Source organism: Acinonyx jubatus, chromosome A1 (assembly GCF_027475565.1).
Source record: "Acinonyx jubatus isolate Ajub_Pintada_27869175 chromosome A1, VMU_Ajub_asm_v1.0, whole genome shotgun sequence".
In the NCBI taxonomy this organism is placed as follows: domain Eukaryota; kingdom Metazoa; phylum Chordata; class Mammalia; order Carnivora; family Felidae; genus Acinonyx; species Acinonyx jubatus.
The window spans coordinates 115,909,158-115,934,622 of NC_069380.1; the positions used below are offsets into that span (position 1 = coordinate 115,909,158).

At 41.5% G+C, this 25,465-nt stretch overlaps 1 protein-coding gene and 1 pseudogene across 16 annotated transcripts in view; both read left to right on the top strand.

Annotated features, from left to right (window-relative positions):
- LOC106967305 (protocadherin gamma-C4) overlaps window positions 1-25,465 on the top strand; it is a 174,863-nt gene that overhangs the window by 98,041 nt on the left and 51,357 nt on the right. Inside the window, exon 1 of one of the 16 annotated variants that reach the window (XM_053222249.1) lies at window positions 12-3,717. The exons of the other annotated variants lie outside the window; for them this stretch is intronic. Coding sequence (XP_053078224.1) covers window positions 1,288-3,717 — 2,430 coding nt within the window. The 5' untranslated portion in view covers window positions 12-1,287. Of the gene's footprint in view, window positions 1-11; window positions 3,718-25,465 lie in introns of those variants that run through there. 16 annotated transcript variants of the gene reach the window in all.
- LOC128311668 (protocadherin gamma-A12-like) lies at window positions 10,995-12,844 on the top strand (annotated as a pseudogene).

Sequence of the window (25,465 nt, forward strand, 5' to 3'; positions counted from 1 at the left end):
CTTTTTATATTCTAATGCCAGTGTATTCCAATGGAGCATTGTTGTTTAAAGATTCTAGATTAAGGGGTGCCTGGCTGGCTCAGTTGGTAGAGCATGTGACTCTTGATCTCAGAGTTGTGATTTCAAACCCCACTTTGGGCGTAGAGCTTACTTAAAAATAAATTAATAGGGGTGCCTGGGTGGCTCAGTCAGTTAAGCATCTGACTTCGGCTCAGGTCATGATCTCACAGTTCGTGAGTTGGAATAAAGCCCTGCATTGGGCTCTGTGCTGACAGCTCAGAGCCTAGAGCCTGCTTCTGATTCTGTGTTTCCCTGTCTCTATGCCCTGCACCTGCTTGTGCTCTGTCTCTGTCTCTCAAAAATGAATAAACATTAAAAAATTTTTAAAAATAAATAAATACAAGTAATGATTCTAGATTCAATCTCTTGATAAAATTCCTAAAATAAATCTAGGTCAAACCTATTGGTATCACAGTTTAGACTAAAGTTTACGGTGCTGCAGTCATTCTACTATGCAATTTAAGGTAGAATATATAGAAATCTCAAGCAAATTTTTCATGAAAGAGAATACTTCTTATTTAAGGATATGGAACACAATTCTATTTTTTTATATCATGGTAATTTTTAAAATGACAGCCTAATGTCATCCAAATTTTCTCAAATGTTTCATCTTTTACTCAATAAAGAAATATTGGTAAGAATTTTAGTCATGCGCTCTGATGATTTTTTTGGAACCGAGCTAGTTCCACATCCATAAATACTGTTCCCTTCAGTTGGTAAAAATCAATAGAAAGCAAGTCTAACTTGCAGTTGTTCAGTTCCTATAGTATTTGAAAACATTTTTTAAAATTAACAATCCCTTTTAATAATTATTCCTTTTATTAAATGCTCTTGGTAAACCTTCAACATCACATTATACAACCCTTTGTTTTGTGCAGTTTTCAGTTTTACAAATATGTGTAATTCTTGAAGAGGTGTGTAATAACTTCTGGAACAGACACATTAAGTTGGGCTTTTCTTACTCGTTGCAATAATAAGATTTGGCTCTAGGCGCCGCTCTTCACCAATCAGGGAATGGGAAGCTGCAAGCTGCCTTCCCTCCCTCCCCCATCTCTACAACACAAAGCAGAGTAACATGGATACTCACAGATCCTGATGCTGGAAACTTAAAGTAGTTCTCTCTCTAATATATTCTGGATGCAGTCATCCTTGAACTTGGTAGATATATAAGCTGATTCAGAACAAAACAGCCCAAGAAACCAGGGAATATAAGCTCAGCTTACTGCCATGGGGAATCGGCTACTGTTTCTGGACCGCAGCGGGCTGATCCTACTATACATTTTCCTGAGGACGCTACAGGAGTCTGGGGCAGGGCACATCCAATACTCGGTGCCCGAAGAGACAGATAAAGGCTTCTTCGTGGGCAATATTTCCAAGGACCTGGGGCTGGAACCCTGGGAGCTGGCGGAACGCCGAGTCCGCATCATCTCCAGAGGCAGGATGCAGCTTTTCGCTCTGGATCCGCGAAGTGGCAGCTTGATCACTGCAGGTAGGTTAGACCGGGAGGAGCTCTGTGAGACACTGTCCTCCTGTTTTTTAAATATAGAGATACTTGTGGAAGATACCCTGAAGATTTACGGAGTGGAGGTGGAAATAATGGATGTTAATGATAACGCCCCCAGCTTCCAGGAGGCAGAAATAGAGATAAAAGTCAGTGAGCACGCAACTCCAGGATCGAGATTTCCCCTTCCTAACGCTAGGGATCCAGATGTAGGAATGAACTCTCTCCAGCGCTACCAGCTCAATCCTAATAGTTACTTCTACTTGCAAATGCGAGGCGGGATGGATGGGGCCAAGAATCCTGAACTAGTGCTGGAGGGGAGTTTGGACCGGGAAAAGGAGGCTGCTCACCATCTCCTCCTCACAGCTTTCGATGGAGGAGATCCCATCCAACAGGGTGCTGTTGCCATTCGTGTAGTGGTCCTCGATGTAAATGACCATATACCAAAGTTTACACAGTCTGTATATCAAGTGAGTATTCCTGAAAACCTCAGCTCTGGAACTCGGGTTCTCATGGTAAATGCAACTGATCCAGATGAGGGAATCAATGGGGAAGTGGTGTTTTCATTCCGGAATATGGAAAGCAAAGCTTCTGAAATATTCCAGTTGGATTCTCAAACTGGAGAAGTTTTAATACGAGGGTCTCTGGATTTTGAGAAATCTAGATTTTATGAGATGGAAATTCAAGGCCAAGATGGTGGAGGTCTCTCGACCACTGCTAAGATATTGATCACAGTTGTGGATGTGAATGATAATGCTCCAGAAATAACTATCACATCTTCTACTAATTCAGTGCTGGAAAACTCTCCTCCAGGTACAGTTATTGCTCTTCTAAATGTGCAAGATCAAGACTCTGGAGAAAATGGTCAAGTCTCATGTTTCATTCCTAACAGTCTGCCTTTTAAATTAGAAAAGACTTATGGAAATTACTACAAATTGATAACAAACAGAGTGCTGGACAGGGAGCAGGTCCACAGCTATAATATAACCTTGATAGCCACAGATCAGGGACATCCACCCTTGTCTACAGAAACTCACATTTCACTGAATGTAGCAGATGACAATGATAACCCACCCACTTTTGCTGACTCCTCTTACTCCGTCTACATTCCTGAAAACAACCCCAGAGGAGCTTCCTTCTTCTCAGTGATGGCACTTGACCTGGACAGCAATGAGAACTCCCGGGTCACTTATTCCCTAGTGGAGGATACCCTGCAGGGAGCACCTTTATCCTCCTATGTCTCCATCAACTCAGACACTGGCACCCTATATGCACTGCGCTCTTTTGACTATGAACAGTTCCGTGACCTGCAAGTGTGGGTGACAGCACTGGACGGTGGGAACCCGCCACTCAGCAGCAATGTTTCTGTGAGCATATTCGTGCTGGACCAGAATGACAATGTGCCAGAGATCCTGCACCCCACCCTCCCAACCGATGGTTCCACTGGTGTGGAGCTGGCGCCCAGGTCAGCTGAGCCTGGCTACCTGGTGACCAAGGTAGTGGCGGTGGACAGAGACTCTGGCCAGAATGCCTGGCTGTCCTACCGCCTGCTCAAGGCCAGCGAGCCAGGGCTCTTCGCGGTGGGGCTGCACACGGGCGAGGTGCGCACAGCACGGGCCCTGCTGGACAGAGATGCGCTCAAGCAGAGCCTGGTGGTGGTGGTGCAGGACCATGGCCAGCCCCCTCTCTCGGCCACCGTCACGCTCACCGTGGCCGTGGCTGACAGTATCCCAGATGTCCTGGCTGACCTAAGCAGCTTCGAGTCTTCTGCCAATCCCCATGATTCTGGCCTCACACTCTACCTAGTGGTGGCGGTGGCAGTTGTCTCCTGCGTCTTCCTCGCGTTTGTGATTGTGCTGCTGGCGCTCAGACTGAGGCACTGGCACGCGACACGTCTGCTCCAGGCTTCAGGAGGCAGTTTGGTTGGCATGCCTACCTCGCACTTTGTGGGCGTGGACGGGGTGCAAGCTTTCCTGCAGACCTATTCCCAAGAGGTCTCCCTCACGGCGGACTCTCGGAGGAGTCACGTGATCTTCCCTCAGCCCAACTATGCGGACATGCTTATTAGTCATGACAGCTGTGAGAAAAGCGAGCCACTCTTGATAGCTGAAGATTCAGCTGCTGGTTTAGGCAAATTTGACTCCAAGAATAATCAGGTGAGATTTATTACCTACCTCCCAGTTGTTGCTATCTCTGTGCAAGTCTTTTAAGTGGCTTAAAAACATATTTCTGGTGGGGGGATATATTCAGTTCATACATGTTTAGAGCAATACATATGAGTTCCTCTATTTTATCTTTCAACAAATTACCATCATTTTTCAGAAAAGGTTTTTCCACTCCTCTGGCATATTTTCTTTTGATTCTAAAGGTCTAGTTCAGCTACCATGGCTTGCTTTATAATAAGTTAAATTTTAGTAATATTTTTCTATCATCAGTGTTTGTGGCTATCAATGAACTGGTTAGGATTCAAATTAATGATTCACAATTTTTTTATTTGCCTATTACAATTTCACATTGCCTCCATTTATTTATAATTAAATTCTACCACTATTTGCTTTATTTCTAATGTTCAAATTTGATCATGTTGATTCAACGGCATACACTCTGTAGCTCTTTTCCTTATCTATATACACATATATACAACATTTACATGTAAGTGTTCACACATGTAAGCTTGGCTCTGAGCATGAAAATTCTATTTTGAGTTTTGATGAGTGGTAATATGTTTCAATTATGTTGATTATTTCAACTTTGTGTAATTTATTTATATTACCAAAACAGATATACTGATTGCCTTTTTACTACTAGATTCTTTTGGGAGAGGAAATGTAGAGTACACCTTTTTTCTTAAGTTCTACACATATTTTCTGTTTCTACCATGAAGTCATTTGATTGTTCTGAAGAAATAGTTGAATTGTTGAACTGGTATTATTTTCTTTTATTCTTTTACTTGTACTTTAGTGTGTGTGTGTGTGTTTAAGATTTCTTAATGTAGTAAATTCACCTGCAGAAATAATTTTGATCCAGTGCTTCTCAAAAAGTTATTTTCAAATTGGCTAAACATGCTTACATTTTTCAGATATACTAATGTGAAATAGTTTGTGAATATTTGGACTTTATGAGACTGATTTATCTGGTATTCCCATTTGGTGTTTCCTTTTTGTTGTTGTGTGTTTTCAATATGCCTATGAGTCATGGATTCCTTTTTTATTTCCTTTGAAAACTCATTTTGTAATATATATAAGTATATTCAGAACCAACTTGTTATTGAAACCCTGGTAGTTACCTAATGACATGTGTTTTCTGAAACACTGCATAGGGAAGTCAAGTGAGGAAAGGAGACTTACTGAAGATATTTGAACACAGGAATCATCTCCATACTCAATTCAGCTCAGCACTCTCATACCACTTATAGATATTTGGCCCAGGCTATTAACATATTCATGTTCCCTTTCAAGTTTTCTTTTCTCATTTAGGAATTGACCTTAATGTATTTAGCTATAATTGAGTTTCTAATATTTTGGCAAAAAGAATTTCAACTGTAGGAAAGGGATATCCTGCAACAGATGCTTGACATTCTTGATGTCAAGAAAAATTTTAGAGTGTTTCAAGCATGTAGGGATAAAATTTATGCCTGTGGAATTCCAAACTGAGAAAACAGATTTGGAGTGCCCTGGGTGGCCTAATTGGAGCATCTCACTCTTGGTTTCAGCTCTGGTCACGATCTCATGGTCCATAGGATCGAACCCCACGACAGCATGGAGACTTCTTGAGATTCTCTCTCTCTCCTTCTCGCTCTCTGACCCTCCCCCACTCACATGTGGGTGCTCTCTCTCTCTCAAAAATAAATAAAGTTAAAAAAGAAAACAGACTTGAGGCATTTTACTTGAATTGAAAGCAGACAAATAAAAGGACATGAGTTATTTTGTGGGAGAGGGAGGTTGTTCCATATATATATATATATATATATATATATATATATATATACATATATATATATGTATGTATGTATATATATATAAAACATAGTCTGAACAGTTAGGAGCTGGCAACCAAAATCTTGGAGAACAAAAGGAAAGGTTACCTTTGAAACTTGAGATTAAGAAGATGGTTATTTTGATTCAGAGGTAGTGATAAACTTCTATTAAGGTACAACATGTGGTCCAGTTAAATAGAAGGATAAAAATAAAACACTCCACGTTTTGCATGTCATTAAATTCCTATGGTACCTACTAGGGTATACTTTTATATTGTTATGGTGAAAGTGTAAAACACTTGATAATCCTTTTAAAAAATTTCTTTTATAAGGAGCAAGGAAAACTATATATCTTTGGTCAACCTCCTCCTGAGTATGTCCTGTATAGATTTGAGCTCTCCTCCAGTTTCCTCTGGAAAAATTAGGAGGAAAATTATCTGCAAATCAGATTGAAAATAATACTGGGGGTTAGTTCATGGCTGCAAAAATTTCCCCATATCACTTGGTGAGGCTCTTTTACCATGTGGTCTATGTTCTAAATCTGGAGAGAAGACTTGGCTCTGTTCTTCCAGTATGTGCATTGCCTCTGATTAGAAGAAGATAAACTTTTCTCATACTTGGTTAATGGCTCTTCTATAGAATCAAATCTCTAATGAATCTTCTTTGGTAGTAAACACTGGAAAAGAGACACATCCAAAACTCATATATTGCCTTGTTCTGTATACCTGAGTCCAACAAATCTGATGGAATAGCAAATCCCATTGTTTGCAAGGCTTTGGACTGCAATTTTCTAAGTAGACTCTGAGCACCGCTGTTGGCCAATGCGCTGCAAGAGCAGGAGTCCATGATCTACCTAAGTGATTTTCTGCGCAGTCACGGAAGCAAGTCTGAAAGGAGATGAAGCCCACACATAGACTCTCTGCTCAGCAAATGATTTTGGAATACAGATTGGGATGCCTTGAAACTGAAGACATTGAGTTTTCTACATATTGGCAGTAACTATTTTAAACACAATTTGTAAAGCATCTTCTCTTAACATCAGAGGCTGTGGCAGCGCAGAAAAGGATGGGAACTAGGGCGAAGCAGAGGAGCTATACCCGGCAGCAGCAAGTACTCTTTCCCTTCCTGCTGCCTTTGTTCTGTGGGGGGCTCTCTGAGCAGATCCGCTACTCTATTCCGGAAGAAATGGCCAGGGGCTCAGTGGTAGGAAACCTTGCTGAAGACCTGGGGCTGCATGTACAGGATTTATTGACCCGCAACTTCAGAGTTAGTGCAGAGAAACAATACTTTACCGTGAACACAGAGAATGGCAACATACTTGTGAGTGACAGAATAGATAGGGAGTTGCTCTGTCCCCCAAACCCTCTGTGTGTCCTGCCCTTAGAGATTATGGCAGATAATCCTCTAAATGTTTTTCACATATCTGTGAGGATAGAAGATATAAATGACAATCCACCTTATTTCCCCCAAAATAGCATTGTTTTAAAAATCAATGAACTTGCAATTCTTGGAACTTGATTTGGTTTGGAATCTGCTATAGATGCAGATGTAGGACCTAACTCTCTCCAGAATTACCAACTCAGCTATAATGAGTATTTCTCTCTGATGGTGAAGGATAAGACCGAAGGCAAGAATGCCCCAGAATTAATATTGGAGAAGCCGCTGGACCGGGAACATCAGAGCTCCCATCTTCTGGTCCTGACCGCAGTGGATGGAGGTGACCCAGTCCGAAGTGGCACCGTTCAAATCAAGATTGAGGTCACCGATGCCAATGATAACCCCCCAGTGTTCAGTCAGGATGTGTACAAAGTTAACCTTCCAGAGAACTTGCCCTCAGGCACCTCTGTGCTAAAGGTGACAGCCATCGACCAGGATGAGGGCATCAATGCAGAGATCACCTACTCCTTCAAAACAGTAAGAGATATTGGAAATATGTTTATGCTTGACCATCAAAGTGGAGAAATTAAATCCAAAGGTCCTATAGACTTTGAAAACAGTAGTAGTTATACCATGAGTATAGAAGCCAAGGATGGTGGAGGCATGGCCACTGAATGTAAAATTATAATAGAAATTTTAGATGAGAATGACAATGCCCCAGAGGTCATTTTCACTTCGGTGTCAAGTTCCATAACTGAGGACACAGAACAGGGGATGGTGATTGCTCTGTTCAAAACATATGACAAAGATTCGGGAGAAAATGGAGAGGTCACATGCCTCATAAAAGAAAAAGTTCCTTTTAGAATTGAATCTTCTGCCAATAATTACTACAAACTTGTAACAGATGGGGCCCTGGACCGGGAGAAGACCCCTGTGTACAACGTCACCATCACAGCTACTGACAGGGGAAAGCCGCCTCTTTCCTCTAGCTCAAGCATCACTGTGCACATTGCAGATGTCAACGACAATGCGTCCATTTTCGAACAGGCGTTCTATATGGTCCACATTGCCGAGAACAACCCTCCAGGAGCCTCCATCGCCCAAGTCAGCGCCTCCGACCCCGACCTGGGACCCAACGGCCACGTCTCCTACTCCATCGTGGCCAGCGACCTGGAGCCACGGGCGCTGGCGTCCTACGTGTCCGTGAGCGCGCAGAGCGGCGTGGTGTTCGCGCAGCGCGCCTTCGACCACGAGCAGCTGCGCGCTTTCGAGCTGACGGTGCAGGCCCGCGTCCAGGGCTCGCCCGCGCTCAGCGCCAACGTGAGCCTGCGCGTGTTGGTGGGCGACCGCAACGATAACGCGCCTAGGGTGCTGTACCCGGCGCTGGGGCCCGACGGCTCGGCGCTCTTCGACACGGTGCCGCGCGCCGCGCAGCCCGGCTACCTGGTCACCAAGGTGGTGGCGGTGGACGCCGACTCGGGACACAATGCGTGGCTGTCGTACCACGTGCTGCAGGCCAGCGAGCCCGGACTCTTCAGCCTGGGGCTGCGCACGGGCGAGGTGCGCACCGCGCGTGCTTTGGGCGACAGGGACGCGGCCCGCCAGCGCCTGCTGGTCGCCGTGCGGGACGGGGGACAGCCGCCCCTCTCTGCCACCGCCACGCTGCACCTGGTTTTCGCCGACAGCCTCCAAGAAGTACTGCCGGATGTCAGCGACCGCCCGGAGCCCTCTGACCCCCAGGCCGAGCTGCAGTTTTACCTGGTGGTGGCTTTGGCCTTGATCTCGGTGCTCTTCCTCCTTGCGGTGATTCTGGCGGTGGCCCTGCGCCTGCGATGCTCCATCACCCAAACTGCCTGGAACTGCATTCAACCTGGTTTCTGTCATAAGATTGGACCAGGAGTTTCTCCCACCTGTAATCCTGAAACTTTGCCTTATTCCTACAATACGTACATTGCCTCCGATTCTCAGAAAACACGGCTTAATTTTCTAACTATGACGTCAGAAATAGGTCCCCGAGGAGATCTCTCTAATGAAGCTTCTTTGGTAATAAGTGTCACTGAGGAGAATAACAAAATAAGCTCTAACGCTACTGCTGCTTCTGCCCATGTGAGTTTCAATACGTAGGTTTGGTTTTTAATTTTAAAACTATTTTGGCAAAAAAATCTTAAATCATATGTTCTATCACTTCGTTTGCCCACTCAATATTTTCTGTTCCTTTCTGTGTGGACCCGTAACTTCATTATTAGCCCTCAAGTATTTTGAAATATTTTGACAATTTCACCTGAGATAGTCTTTACCCGCCCCCCCCCCCCAATCTCTTTTACTGTGAGAAGTGGGTATTATGATGTTGTTGCCACAGAAATATTTGTAGCTGAAACATAAATGTTTTCTTCCTGTGGGTGTTTACCTTTCTCAGAATATTGATATCTTGAATATAATAAGGCTTCTTCTTTATAGCTACAAAGTGAGAGGAAAATGCACAAGGTTGTTTGGTTTTTTTTAAAGGACAGAGTAATGATTTGACAATATTTAGGTATGTTTGCTAGAGATTTTTTGAATCCCCCTGAATAGGCTAATTTTCTTCTCAATCTTTTCTCAGAACTACCTGCAGATTTCCTCCCAGTTTTAAAGATACATTGTAGGGGCGCCTGGGTGGCGCAGTCGGTTAAGCGTCCGGCTTCAGCCAGGTCAAGATCTCGCGGTCCGGGAGTTCGAGCCCCGCGTCAGGCTCTGGGCTGATGGCTCAGAGCCTGGAGCCTGTTTCCGATTCTGTGTCTCCCTCTCTCTCTGCCCCTCCCCCGTTCATGCTCTGTCTCTCTCTGTCCCAAAAATAAATAAATGTTGAAAAAAATTTAAAAAAAAAAGAATGAAACTGGATCATTTAAAAAAAAATAAAGATACATTGTGGTGTGCCTGCCAAACATGCTTTTCATCAGAATCTAAATGTTTACATTCATGAAAGCAGAGTAGCGAGAATTTTTCTTGTATTTTGGTGGGCTTTTGAATGTATTACCATTTTCAGTAATTGGAATTGGGTTTGTTACTCAGAAAAAGGTAAGTTTGTAATATTCTTTGGATTGCTAATTTTCTCAAACACTATTTTGTAATATAATGTATTAGTAAGTTGTGAAGTACTACCCTCATTTCCTGTAAATGCAAGTTGAAATGCTTCCATTTTGTCCTAAAAATGTTGATGTGTCTTACTCAGTTGACTTCTTGTCAGTGTGCTTCTGATAATGTATACAATTCCATTTCTTATTTTTAGGTTTCCATGTGGTGAAATTTTGATTTTTAAATATTAGATGTTAACAATCTATAGAACAACAATAGTTCTATATAGGTAACTTTGAGAATTCTGTTAAAAAAATGCCACCTATCACAGCAAGTGAGAAAGTTTATTCTATTAAAGGATATCTGAAAACAGTAATTTCCTAGGGACATGTCACACAATAGGTGTCTTTTTGGGGTGGTGATATCAAATTAGGTGCACTAAAATTATAAGGTTGAAATTACTTTGTACAGAAACTTCAGATTCATTTAAAAGCTCATTGAAAAAGACAGAATACACCTACAGCTACAGAAAATAATCTCAAGAAAGTGACTCTGTATGAAAAATTTTAGAGAAATAAAAATAAGCTCGGAAATAAAAATAAGCTCACTGAAGTTTCTATTAAAAGGAACACTGTAGTTTTTTACTTGGCCCTACTTCCATGCCTATTTGAAGAACAGTAGGTGGAGCTATTTATGGTACAAAAACCAAAAATCCTCAAGATCGTGCAGTAATTCGTTAGGGCTCTGAGCACCGCTGTTCACTAATCAGGAAAAGAACAACAGAGTTCCTGCTTGCCTCCTGCTTGCCCGGGAGGGGCGTGAAGCGCAAAACACAGAAGCTAACCATCTCAGGATTGTGAAGAAACTGTTGGATTCTGAAGACTGGAAAAGCTGGACCTTACTTCGGTAGTCAAGGGAAGAAATGAAAATAATCTTGGAGGAAAGTGACAATGATTCCTAGGCGACTGCAAAGGGCTTGTCTTGCTGGGAGTTCTCCTGGGGATTCTGTGGGAAACCAGATGAACCCAAATTCACTATTCAGTTCCTGAGGAGCTGGAGAAAGGCTCAGGGTGGGCAACATCGTCAAGGACCTGGGGTTGGAGCCCTGGGAGCTAGAGGAGCGCGGAGTCCGTATGGTCTCCAGAGGTAGGACTCAGCTTTTCGCTCTAAACGCCCGAAGCGGCAGCCTTATCTCTGCAGACAGGATAGACAGGGGTCTTCAAGTGTCAATTAAATCTGGAGATTCTGTTGGAAGATAAAGTAAAAATATACGAGGTAGTGATAGAAGTGAGAGACATTAATGATAATGCCCCCTATTTCCGGGAAGGTGAATTAGAAATAAAAATGAGTGAAAACGCAGCCACTGGGTTGCAGTTCCCGCTTCCCCATGCTTGGGATCCGGATATCGGGAAGAACTCTCTTCAGAGCTACGGACTCAGTAGTAATAATACTCACCTCTGCCTGGACGTGCAAAGTGGAGTGGATGGTAACAAGTATCCAGAACTGGTTTTGGAGCGCACCTTGGACCGGGAGCAGAAGGCTGTTCATCACCTGGTTCTCACAGCCTCCGATGGGGGGTGACCCAGTGCGCATAGGCACTGAGCGAATTCGTGTAATGGCAGCTGATGTGAATGGCAACGCACCAATATTTGCTCAGTCCGAGTACCGCGTGAGCGTTCCAGAGAATATGGTGGTGGGCACTAAGCTGCTTCTGGTAAGGGCCGCCAACTCTGACGAAGGAGCCAATGCGGAAGTGACATTCCTTCTGTTATGTAGACTACAATGCGGCCCCGGTTTTCAAACTAGATGCTAATTTAGGGACAATTTCAACAATAGGGGACCTGAACCATGAGGAATCGAGATTCTACGAGATGGAAAGGCAAGCAATGGATAAAACAGGATATTCTGCAGGAGCCAAAGTCCTGATCACAATATTGGATGTAAATGATAATGCCCCCGAAATAGTTGTCACCTCTCTCTCTCTCCAGCTGCATTCTGGAAAACTCTCCCAGAGGGACATTAATTGTCCTTTTAAATGTAAATGATCAAGACTCTGGGGAAAGTGGACAAGTGACGTGTTTCATCCGAGTATGTGCCATTTAAATTATAAAAGTCTTGTGGAAATTACTATACATTAGTGACAGACACACTCCTAGACTGAGAAAAGGTTCCTAGATACATCACGGTGATCGCCAGTGACAGAGGAAGTCCTCCCCTGTCCACAGAAACTCACGTCTCACTGAAAGTAACAGACACCAAAGACAACCTGCCCGCCTTCTCCGACGCTTTCTAATCTACCTATATTGCAGAGAACAACCCTAGAAGAGCCTCCATAAGGTTCCTCAAAAAATTAAAAATAGACCTACCCTATGACCCAGCAGTAGCACTGCTAGGAATTTACCCAAGGGATACAGGAGTATTGATGCATAGGGGCACTTGTACCCCAATGTTTATAGCAGCACTCTCAACAATAGCCAAATTATGGAAAGAGCCTAAATGTCCATCAACTGATAAATGGATAAAGAAATTGTGGTTTATATACACAATGGAGTACTACGTGGCAATGAGAAAGAAGAAAATATGGCTCTTTGTAGCAATGTGGATGGAACTGGAGAGTGTGATGCTAAGTGAAATAAGCCATACAGAGAAAGACAGATACCATATGGTTTCACTCTTATGTGGATCCTGAGAAACTTAACAGAAACCCATGGGGGAGGGGAAGGGAAAAAAAAAAAAGAGGTTAGAGTGGAAGAGAGCCAAAGCATAAGAGACTCTTAAAAACTGAGAACAAACTGAGGGTTGATGGGGGGAGGGAGGGAGGAGAGGGTGGGTGATGGGTATTGAGGAGGGCACCTTTTGGGATGAGCACTGGGTGTTGTATGGAAACCAATTTGACAATAAATTTCATATATTGGGGAAAAAAAAGAAATACATGACAAGGTAAAAAAAAAAAAAAATGGCCTACGACCCCGACTATGGAGAGAACGCCCAGGTCACTTACTTCCTAGCCAAGAACACCCTCCCTGGACTACCGCTATCCTACATTTCCATCAACTCCAACACTGGCGTTCTGTATGCACTGCGGTCCTTCGGCTATGAGCAGTTCCAAGACATGCAGCTACAAGTGATGGCGCGTGACAGCGGCGATCCTCCACTCAGCATCAATGTGTCTCTGAGCCTGTTCGTGGTGGACCAGAATGACAACGTGACAGAAGTCCTGTACCCCACCCTCTCCACTGACGTTTCCACAGGCGTGGAGCTGGCACCACGATCCGCAGAGCCCGGCACCTTGGTGACCAAGGTGGTGGCGGTGGACAACCACTCTGGTCAGAACACCTGGCTGTTCTACAGTCTGCTCAAGGCTAGCGAGCCAGGGCTCTTTGCGGTGGGGCTGCACACGGGCGAGGTGCTCACTGCACGGGCCCTGCTGGACAGCGATTCGCTCAAGCAGAGCCTGGTGGTGGTGGTGCAGGATCACCGCCAGCCCCCTCTCTCGGCCACCGTCACGCTCACCGTGGCCTTCGCCGACAGCATCCTAGACTTCCGGCTGATCTGGGCAATGTCCAGCCTCCAGCTGACCCTGACTCTTCAGACCACACGCTGTACTTGGTGGTGGCCGTAGCCGCAACCTCCTGCGTCTTCCACGTCATTGTTATCGTGCGGCTGGCGCTCAGTCTGAGGCGCTGGCACGCCTCGAGTCTGCTCCAGGGTTCAAGAGGCGGGCTGGTGGGCGTGTCCGCCTCGCGCTTTGTGGGCGTGGACAGGGTGCGCGCTTTCCCGCAGACATATTCCGCGAGGTTTCCCTCTCTGCGGACTCTCGCGGGAACCACGTGATCTTCCCACAGCCTGATGATGCGGTCACGCGCCTGAGCCGGGAGTGCAGTGGGAGAAACGACCCTTTTCTGCTGTTAGGTAGTTGGCATTTTCTAAATATAACTATCCATTAATGAATGTATATTCAGTATATATTCAGCATTGATAAAGCACACAGTAAAAAATTTGTATACGCGTGGCAGACACCAGTGACCAACCTGGAGGTCTTCTCTCAGGGCTCCCATCACGCCTTCTCTCACGCCTTATTTGTGATAGTGTTTGTATATTATAATATTGTAACCACTCTAGTACTTTGTTAGTATCCTGTGTAATTTTTCTAATTAACAAGATATGCCTGCTTTTAATTGGTCTTTTTATTTACCATTGGCTGTGCAACATTTTTTAAAATGTTAGTTTTTGAGAGCATGCAAACAGGGGAGGGGCAGAGAAGGGGGGACAGAGGATCTGAAGTGGGCTCTGTGCTGACAGCAGCAAGCCAGATGGGGCCTGGAACTCAGAAACTGCTAGATTATGAACTGAGCAAAAGTCCGGGGCCAACTGACTGAGCCACCCAGGTGCCCGTACATAACATTTTTATGTTGAACAGCTGATGCTAGTTTATCTGTTAAAACCACAAATTCTTGGAGCACCTGGGTGGCTCAGTGGGTTAAGTGTTGTTTTGTTGATATCAGCTCAGGTCTTGATCTCAGGGTCCTGAGTTCAGGCCCTATGTTGGGCTCTCTGCTGGCGAAGAGCCTACTTACACATTCTTGTAGAGAAATTCACTGTAATTTATGAAAAGCATAAATGAAATTTTTAATAAACTTTTATGGGTAGAGGGGCTTCTAACTACATATGAAATTGCTAATGAATTAATGAAGTGCATTTAATTTCTTTTAACGTGAAGTAATTCTGGTCATTAGTAATGCATACATTTGTACTTTCTCAGGTCTTAAGTCATTACATGGTTTCATACAATTCTTGAACTTAAAAATACACCAGGTTTATTTCCTACATGCTTAAAACTTTCTCAGTGAAATGTGCAAACAGGGGCAACTGGCTGGCTTAGTTGGTAGATCATGTGACTCTTGATCTTGAGGTTGTGAGTTTGAGCCCCATGTTGAGTATAGCGATTACTTAAAAATAAAATCTTAAAAAAATAAAAAAGAAATATGCAAACAGTGTAAGTGTTGTCATGAAGAAAAACTGAAGAGATTGTTTATTTTTTAGACTTACTAGAGATTTTGGGATGGCAATGTCTGTATGTGTTTCCAGGTGAGGTATTTCTTTAGTTTACCCGTACTGCTGATCTTAATGATGACTTTGTGGAACACGCAGCTAACAAATTGTGTTTTGAGTGTTTTGGTAATGTGGTGAATATGTAGTAATCTCTTTTATATGTTTCCTGTAACTTTCACACACGGAAAAAATTTTTGGATAGTGCTCAGATTCTAAGTGTTTCTTGAGAGCCTTATGCTTCTAGTATAATGTTGAACCTAAATTGAACACTAATGTATAGTAGTCTTAGGAAAACATTGCTAGAATCTGTGAAAAGCCTGGATTTTTTAGTGAATTCCATACAGGACTAGGGAATCCTAGCATCCTTATTTTTTGTTGTTGTTGCCTGTCTCCTTCCAAAGATACAGTAGTTAATATCTGGACTTACGGAAGAAGTTACAAATCGTTTGAGAAAGAAAGGTAATCAAATGACCCTAAAGTGAGACGTGTTACTGGTAATGAAATTCACATGTCACTTTATATTTTGTGACAACCAAGACAAAAAAAGGAAAAATAGTATGGTTCTGTCTGATTTTTTTTAAAGGAAGTTTTTGAGCTGATCTAAAAATGTAAATTTTGTATTTTAAGTTCCAGGTGAAACTTAATGAGTAGAACTTTCTAAATGATATCATCAGGATTAGAGGGCAGTGTAACATCCTGTTCTGTAAAAGCTATCAAAATGTTTATCACAAGGCTGGTTTTCATATGGTGGTCAATTCAAAATGAAAGACCTAACACACAACAGAAATTATTTGGGAAACTAAACTGCTATAGTCCAGTTATGCTGACTTCTGTTCACTTAACCTGATTTAGAGACATATGATTACAAGTTGGGACAATGAACAATCATGACCTTTAGGCTGTATCTCATATAGCAATGATCTTAACTAATGCTTTCAGTTGAGCTAAATAGGCTCCATTAATTAGTTGTTAAGTGAATGAATGGACAAATGTGTGTGCTCTGGGGATTACTTGCTGTCAGTATTCTAAGATATAATATAGAAAAGTAGCAGCTTTGCAATGAGGTAATTCCTAAATTTGTGACCTTTAACAAGTTTTTTAAATCTCTAGCAGCTTCAGCAAAATAGAGATAATGTATAATTTGAAAGATTGTGGTGAGGAGTAGTGATAACATATAAACCATCTTGTTTATAATAGGTAATTAATGGTGGCCATATTTTTACATTGTTGATATAAAAAGGAGTCAAGCTTTCAATATTAGCTTACTTGACGTTTTGTGAAAAGTAATGATTTGTGTGCTTCTATGGGTGGTACAATGGGATGACAAGTGAATGGAAGTAAAACTATTCTAGAATTTTTATGAAAGCTAATTTAAAAAGCTTAAGTGCTTAGGTGCATTCATTTATAAATTTTTTAAAAAACTGAATTATAATTGACATACAATATTGTATTAGTTTCAGGTGTATGACAGTGATTCAGCGTTTTTATATGTTATGAAATGATCACCTTGATATGTCTAGTTATTGTCACTATACAGAGTTATTACAATATTATTGACAATTCTCTATGCTGTATGTTACATTGACCATAGGTGTAGTTACTGTCTGTCACTACACAAAGTTATTACAGTATTACTGACTTCCCTTTGTTGTGTATTACATCCCTATGACTTACTTTATAACTGGTTTATACCAATTGATCCCCTTCACCAAAGGGGATTAGATGATGAATAGCTTATCAACAGAAATGTATTGCTCACTGTTTTGAAGGCCGGAATTCTGAGATAAGGGTGCCAGGATGGTCAGGTGAGGGCTTCCTTCTAGATCACAGGCTTTTGGCTGTGACCTCACATGGCAGAATGGGCAAAGGATCTCCCTAGGCACATTCTTGATTGAGAAACCCCTGTTTGGGGTCATAAAAGATCAGGAACCATTGTTTTGGATGGGACAGTTGTAGGAGTGTTAATTTTTCTCTTTCTGAACCATAGTGAAACCTAACCAAGGGTCCTATGAAATTTCTCCTTTAAAGGAACTTTTTACTTCATTAGGATTGTTAGGATGATTTAACTGGAAAAAGTATCATCAAAACCTGAAAGTTGGAGTCATTTGGTTTTGGCAACATGAGAGTTTAAGCTAACATAACACATTTAATATAACATGTCAGTCTTAGCTTTAGAATATTTGTTGATAATTTAGGATTGATAATTAGTATACTTGTTGATATTTTTTACAGAAACTAGGCAGTAGGTTTGGATGCTTCTTTTGTGTTTGTTCCAGTAATGAAATTATGTGAAAGACTTTGTTTTCTTCCTGTGTGTTAAGGAAGGTGGGTTTGCATTCATTTAATCTAATAAGTTAAAGTGTTCAGCTATAACTTAAAAGTTGCAGCTCCACTATTTCATATCACCTGAAGTGGAAATGTAATCTGCCAACAGATATTCTTCCTCCACATCCATTCTAGAAGAGATTTTATGCTGTTTGAAGCAGAAATAGGCTAGGATTCTTGGTGAGACTGTACATCTTGTTGAGACTATGCAACCCGTAGATCATTTTATTTTTTTATTTTTTTTCTGGAGATTTAATCTCTGCAGTCTTTATTTTTTTAACGTTTATTTATTTTTGAGACAGAGAGAGACAGAGCATGAACAGGGGAGGGTCAGAGAGAGAGGGAGACACAGAATCTGAAACAGGCTCCAGGCTCTGAGCGGTCAGCACAGAGCCCGATGCGGGGCTCGAACTCACGGACCGTGAGATCATGACCTGAGCTGAAGTCAGACGCTTAACCGACTGAGCCACCCAGGCGCCCCCCCCATACATCATTTTAAACTGAATTAGAAGGCTAATGATAAATAAATGGGCTTTATCACAGTTTTCTTAGTTACATGTGACAGAGTATAGCTGTGATCATGAACAGTTCTAATGAAAATTATATTTTTTCCTTGTGCCATATTCCAGGTTAAAAAAAAACACCTCCACATGAAATATGTGTAGTTCTTTGTATGTCAGTTATACCTCAGTAAAGCTACTTCAAAAAATTTTAAAGCAAACACCTGTGAAGGGTTGTTGATCAAAGAGATGTTGATCAAATAGGTTTACTACTCTCTAGAGTTACACTTAGAGTTCATTTTTAGGAAACCATATCTAATGAAAAGCTATCAATAAAAGAACACACTGTTTAGGATTCTTAAAATGTGATAGGAAAAGATAGCTTATGAAATGTAATTGAAAAATTTTTAATGTTTATGTATTTTCAGAAAGAGACAGAGAACATAAGCGGTGGGGGGGGGGTTGAGAGAGAGAGAGAGAGAGAGAGAGAGAGAATCCTAAGCATGATCCATGCTGTCAGTACAGAGCCTGGGCTCAGGGCTCATACCTACAAACTGTGAGATCATGACCTGAGCTGAAATCAAGAGTCAGACGCTTAACTGACTGAGTGACCCAGGTGCCCTGAAAATATCTTTGCTAGAGTATGAGTTTACTTGATACCAAATGGGAAGAGTTGTGGTTCAGAAAAATGTGAAGAAATTGTTATCAGATGAACCATAGACTCAATAATTTGTATGTAAAAGAAATCAATATCTCCACAATTTCTCTTAGAGAAGCCATAGAAGGACAAGTATAATTTCTTAGTTCATCTTTAAGTCTCTGAAGCATTCCATACAATGGTTTGTACCCCTTCTAAATATTCAGTAAAAGGCTTCAGTTCAGTGATTAGAAAGTAGTCTCTTGGGGAAAAATCATAGCACAAACTACTTATTTTACATGTGCTTTTCCTCTATATCAAACTCCTAATAAGAGCCAACTCTCTGACCTATCTATGCAAAGCCAAGGAACTGGAGATGTGTCAACATTTTTAAATAGTTGCCTCTGTACATAAGCTTTCAATATTGTGAAACTTCTTAGATGCTTTCTGCATATTTGCAGCTGAAGATCCAGCCAGTTGTTCATCCTGAGACTTCCATACAAAAAAAAAATTAAAGTAAACTTATTTTATTTAATTTTATAAGTTTATTAATTTATTTCAGAGAGAGAGAGAGAGAGAGAGAGAGTGCAAACAGGGGAAGGGGAGAGAGAAAATCCCAAGTAGGCTCTGTGCTGTCAGCGCTGAGCCTAACCCTGGGGCTCCATCTCACAAACTGTGAGATCATGACCTGAGCTGAAATCAAGAATCAGACTCTTAACCGACTGAGTCACCCAGGCGCCCCACAAAATTTTTTTTTTTAAAAAAGAGACAACCTAAAAAATAACTTAAGCATGAAGAGCTATAAAAACAAGTCATGGGGCGCCTGGGTGGCTCAGTCGGTTAAGTGTCCGACTTCGGCACAGGTCATGATCTCACAGTTTGTGGGTTTGAGCCCCATGTCGGGCTCTGTGCTGACAGCTCAGAGCCTGAAGCCTGTTTCGGATTCTGTGTCTCCCTCTCTCTCTCTCCCCTCCCTTTTTCACACTCTGTCTCAAGAATAAATAAACATTAAAAAAAATTTAAAAAAAACAAGTCACCACTTTGACCTCATATGCTGGAGTCAGTGAGAATATAAATTCCCAGGAATATTTAATTGCATGAATAAGGCTGTACTACTGCTGCTTCTCAGTCTACAAATTCCAGTGAGAAACATCTTTCTCAACTCTTCAGATCATTGAACTCTGATTACTTCAGGCTGCAGTCCTAAGGCAGAGACTTAGAGTGTTGCTGTGAGTCAGTGTGGAAATAGAGGTTAACAGGGAGATCTGTAAGGTTTCTGCTGGGTGACTTTATTCATTGGACCCTTCCAAGGATATAGGTCTATGTGTCCAGGACTTGGTTGTTCAGAAGCTGTGGATTAATGTGGTAAAAGAATACTTCACTCTGAGTTAAGAAAGCGGACACTTAATTGTAACAGGATGGACCTGAAACAGATATGCCCATATGCCATGGTTTGTGTCAAATGTTTAGAAATGGTAGTTGAAAATCCTTTAAATGTTTTCTACATTAGATAGTCAAGATGCAAAGTTCAGCAGGAGTGTTACTGACTTAAATGTCTGAGTTGACCCAGCTTGGGGCAAGATTTGTAATAGAACCTACAGAAGACACTGATGTTGGAATCAATTTTGCCACCTTAGCAGCAGGACTATATTTGTCTTTGAAGTAAAAGAGATCAACAGTGGAAACAAATAGGTTGAACCTGCGTTAGAGAAGCCAACAGACTAGGAAAAGCAAAACTCACATGGCTTAGTCCTGACAGCCTTAGATGTCAAAGGCAGCCCCAAAGCAGCACTGCTTAGATCTCCACCCTGGTGGTTGATGCAACTGTATCTCCCTACTCATTTTCAGCCAGAATGTATACGGGGTCATCCTTTGAGAAAACATGCTGCCTGAGCCACTTCCATTGGTGAGGATGAGGGCTGCTGATCCATATGAGAGCAGTAAAGTGGAGATCAGATATATCTTGGCAGCCCAGAGTACCTGTATCCAGTTTCATCTTGATCACAGTTGTGTTGAAATGAAAACTTTTAAGTTCATTGGGCTGTGATGAGATTTAAAAATGTTCCATGGTTTTGGAAGCAAGGAACAGCGATGGGGAGGACTGGTTGCCTGGTGAGGTTGAGATCAAAATTTTCGGTGATAATGACAATCCCAGAGCTGATACTTACTTTTATTTCCACAATGATTTCTGAAGATTCCCTACCTTTGACACTAATCACTTTGTATAAAACACAGGATCCAGGGGTACCTGGCTGGCTTAGTCAGAAGAGCATGTGACTCATGAATTCAAGCCTGACATGGGCTGTGGAGAGTACTTAAATAAATTAAAAAAAAACCTTTAAAACAAAAAAACCCACATGATCCAGATTTGGGAGAAAACAGGGAGGTCACATTTCTGGTATAGATTCAGAATTGAATCTATCACTAGTTCTGTCTTTTATCAGTAATTACTACATGCTTGCAACAGATGGGGCCCTGGACTAGGAGCTGACCCTAGGGTACAATGTTACCTCTTACCTCTCTCTTCCAGCCGAAGGACCACCCCCTACACGTTGGTGACAACAGCAGGCCAGTTTTCCACCAGGCCACCTAGTGGTCCATGTGGCCCAAAACAGCCCTCCTGGCACCTTCATTGCCCAAGTCTGCACCTCAGATCCTGAGCTGGGATCCAACAGCAAATATCTCCCTACCCCCTTGTGCTGGTATGGATACTTAAAGTGAATTTGAGGTAGCACAGAATGCTGGATAGGGGTTGTTCGTTGTAATCAGGTGGATCCAAATAATGTTAGCATAACATTTCACTCAACTTACATTTTAAAAACATTTGAAAAATTATGGAATAACATATACAATTAAAATTCCCTTTTATATATCACTGTCAGTGGTTTGGAAGATTGCAGTCTAAAATGTAACAAAAAAAGGAAAAGGAAATCTTAACCTTGCAAAGTGTATTTAGATAAATTGGGTAATAAGAAAGTTGAAAAGAGTGAATTACTGGCAAGTCAAGAGAAATAGAATATTAGTAAGAAGATACATAAAAGTGTGTCTGGGGGCGCCTGGGTGGCGCAGTTGGTTAAGCGTCCGACTTCAGCCAGGTCACGATCTCGCGGTCCGGGAGTTCGAGCCCCGCGTCAGGCTCTGGGCTGATGGCTCAGAGCCTGGAGCCTGTTTCCGATTCTGTGTCTCCCTCTCTCTCTGCCCCTCCCCCGTTCATGCTCTGTCTCTCTCTGTCCCAAAAATAAATAAACGTTGAAAAAAACAAAAAAACAAAAACAAAAAAAAAAAACCAGTTCTTAATCTTTAAAAGAAAAAAAAAGTGTGTCTGGTTAGTCATGGTAGGATTCCTTACTGGTGTGGATTCTATTGTTTGTCCAAACTATGTTAACTTTATTACCTCCCTGGTGATCTCTAAAAGGAATTCATATAATCACATAATTTCTCATATTCAACCTGGTTTCTTTTGCTCACCTGAAGAGTTTGCTAAAGCTTGGAAACCAAGAAAAGGCAAGAATCTCAACAAATATGTGCCACTAGCATATCACTTTATCTTGTGTAGTGTTTTCTCTAGCAGTGTGTTAGGGGAGGCAGTGAGTATTCCTGGTGAGCAAAGGGCACTTATTTAATACATGTTGACTCTTTCCTTTACCTTATTTTATTTTAGTTTATTTTTAATGTTTAGTTTTGAGGGGGATGGGGCACAGAGAGGGAAATAGAGGATCTGAGGTGGGCTGTGTCCTGACAGCAAAGAGCCTGATGTAGGGCTCCAACTCTCGAACCAGGAGATCATGACCTGAGCCTAAGTCTGACTGAGCCACTCAGGAACCCCCTATCTTACTTTACATTGATTTTTGCATGTGATATGTGGTAGGAATTCATTGAGGTAGGAGTCAAGGTTCATGACTTTTTTCTTTTTTCTTTTGTTCTTTTGTTGAAAGGATGTTCCTTTTCCTATTGAATTACTTTGGCCCCCTTGTTGAAAATCATTTGATATAAGTTGGTCTGTTTCTATACTTCCCGTCATGTGCCATGGATCTGTTTGTCCATCCTTTTGCCACAACCACACTGTCTTGATTATTGTCGCTTCATAGTGAGTCTTGAAGTCAGGTTGGTGAATCCTCCCATTTTTTTTCCTTGTTTTTTTTTCAGCATTGTTCTGACTGTTCATAATCTTTTTCTCTTTCCAAATAAAAGTCATCTTCTCACTATAGAGGGAAAAAGCCTGCAAGGGTTTTGAATGGGACTGCACTAAATCTATAAATCTTTTGGGAGAGGGCTCATCTTAACAATAATGAGACTTCTAACCTATGAGAGTGGTACTATATTTCCATGTATCTAGATCTTCTTTAACTTCTTTTAGCAGTGTTTTATAGTTTTTAGTGTAGAGGTCTTATGTAATCTTTCATTAAATTATTCCTACATATTTTATAGTTTGGGATGTTACTGTAAAATATATTTTAATTTCATTTTCTGATTGTTGCTGTTTATTTTTGTATACTGCACCTGGTTTTGAAACACAAGAAGTGCAAGGTACTCTATTCTAATACTGTATGAGAATATAATGTAAAAGTATATAGTTTAAGTCTAAACCACATCTACATAAATTCAGGCATCCATTCTCTGAAATATATAGATTGGAAGAGCCTATCCCAAAACAGAGTAAACACTAGTGTCTGCCCCAAGTCTAGCGGTGGTTGGATCATTAATTCATTTATACGACAAATATTTATTAACTGCCTGGTATATGCAAGCCATTGTCCTAGGTGCCAAAGATGCACCAGTGAATAAGGCAGCTATGACTCCTGACTTAATGGGTCTCTTTCTAAGATACGGTCTTTTATACGTCTGATAAATGCTACCAAGGAGAAAAGCAAGGATGCTAAGAGAGGCTATAATGGGGCGGGGGGCTACCCTAGCCTGAGGGTCAGGGAGGGCTTCTTTCAGGAAGTGATAAATTTAGTGTGAGATGTGAAAGATGAGTAGAAGTTAGCCAGGTGACAAGGAGATGAAAGAAGAAATTGTTTGGCAGAGGAAATAGTGTGTGTAAAGGTCCTTCCAAAAAGATGAGCAAGTGAAAAAGGCTAAGGAAGCTAAAAATGAGGTACAGGCAGAGTCCTGTAAGCCATATTAAAGACTCTGGATTTTATTCTAAGTTCTTTTGTACATAGGCGCTTTTGAAAAGTTTCAAACAGGGTAGTGACAAGATATGATTTGAATTTTTAAAATATTTCTCTGGCTGTTGTGTGGCAGACTGATTTATGAGGGTTGTAAATGGAAGTAGGAAAAATAGATGGGAGACCATGGCAGTGTTTCTGATAAAAAATGGTGCTGGATTGGATTAAAGGGAAGGCAATGGCTATAGAAATAAATGGATGGATTGGAGATATACTTAGGAAATAGATTCAAGAGGAGAATAGTGGAATGGTGGAATGTAAGCTCCATAAGGTAGGGACTGTTTTCTCTTTTATATTCTTTAGTGTCTGGAAAGATCATTGCCTGGCTGGTAAATTTACAATTAAATATTGTTAATTGAAGAAAAACAGTGATTGAAAGAAAGGGGGGATTAAGAATCATTGCCAGATTTGTGAATTAAGGAACTGGATGGACAAAGGTACCATTTAGTGAGTTGTGGAAGACTAGAGAAGGGTAGATCACAGAGAAATTAGGATTTGAGTTGTAAACATGTTGTTTAAGATTCTGTGAAACATCCACGTCCAGATATTAAGAAGGTGGTTGGACATATAGTAACCATTATTTTGATTCCTTCCATTGTGATAGTCCATTCAGATGGATAGATCCTCACCAGGCTGAGCTTGATAAGCTTCCTGGTAGCTCTATGCTGGTATGTTTTTGGGTTCATTACAGTGCTACCCCTGTTCTTTATTTTTCTTCCTGATCTCTTTTTCACTGTTAAAGACATCCAGCACCCAGAGAACCTCTTTGTTTAATTCATGCTCACTCTACTTTTCACATTAGCTCTGCCCAATTCTTTTCTGCCTCTAGAATTGTTTGGATTATAATTTACCAGGATGTTTTAAATTGTTGTTGCTTAATTTTCTTTCACTTGATTGTATATTTTTCATGCATGTTTTTAAGGCTAGTATTTTTTCACCATATATTATCGGGTTACAAACAGTAGAATTTCAAATAAGGAATATTTAGGATAAGAGATGTGTAGCAACAATAATAAAATTATTGAATTTTAATATTACAAGTACACTTGGAAGATACACCCACACAAACTTAAACATCCTTTAGGATTCTTAGTAACCATGTTAAAAAGATACTAATTTTTGTTCTGTGACTTTCATCTGACATGTATTTCCTTCTTCCTCAATGTGTTCACTTTCTCTCCCTAACAAGAATACGAGCTTCTTCATAACAAGGGGTTATTTCTTTTCCATGGTATATATTAAAATTTTTTTTAATGTTTATTTAGTTTTGAGAAAGAGAGGCACAACGTGAGCAGGAAAGGGCAGAGAGAGAGGGAGACACAGACTCTGAAGCCGGCTCCAAGCTCTGAGTTGTCAGCAAAGAGGCGTTTGAACCCACCAGCCGAGCCGGGAGATGATGACCTGGGCCGAAGTCGACTCTCAACTGACTGAGCCAGCCAGGCGCCCCTTCATGGTATATTTTTAAGGCCTGGAACAGTCCTTGACATTGTTAAGCTCTAAATGAATATTTCCTGAATAAATTAATGGTAGTTAAGCATTTTAAGTTGCAACTGGCAGTGTTAATGATGGTAGAACTTCTCCCCATAAAGGGATAAATATTTTTCATACTTTGAGGCACCTAGGTGGCTCATTGGGTTAAGCTTCTGACTCTTGATTTTAGCTCAGGGGATGATCTCACAGTTTGTGAGTTCAAGCCCTGCGTTGGGGCTCTGTGCTGACAGTGTGGAGCCTGCTTGGGATTCCCTTCCTCCCTCTCTCTAACTGTCTCCCTCCTCTGCCCCCCGCCCCTTATGCTCTCACTCTCAAAATAAATAA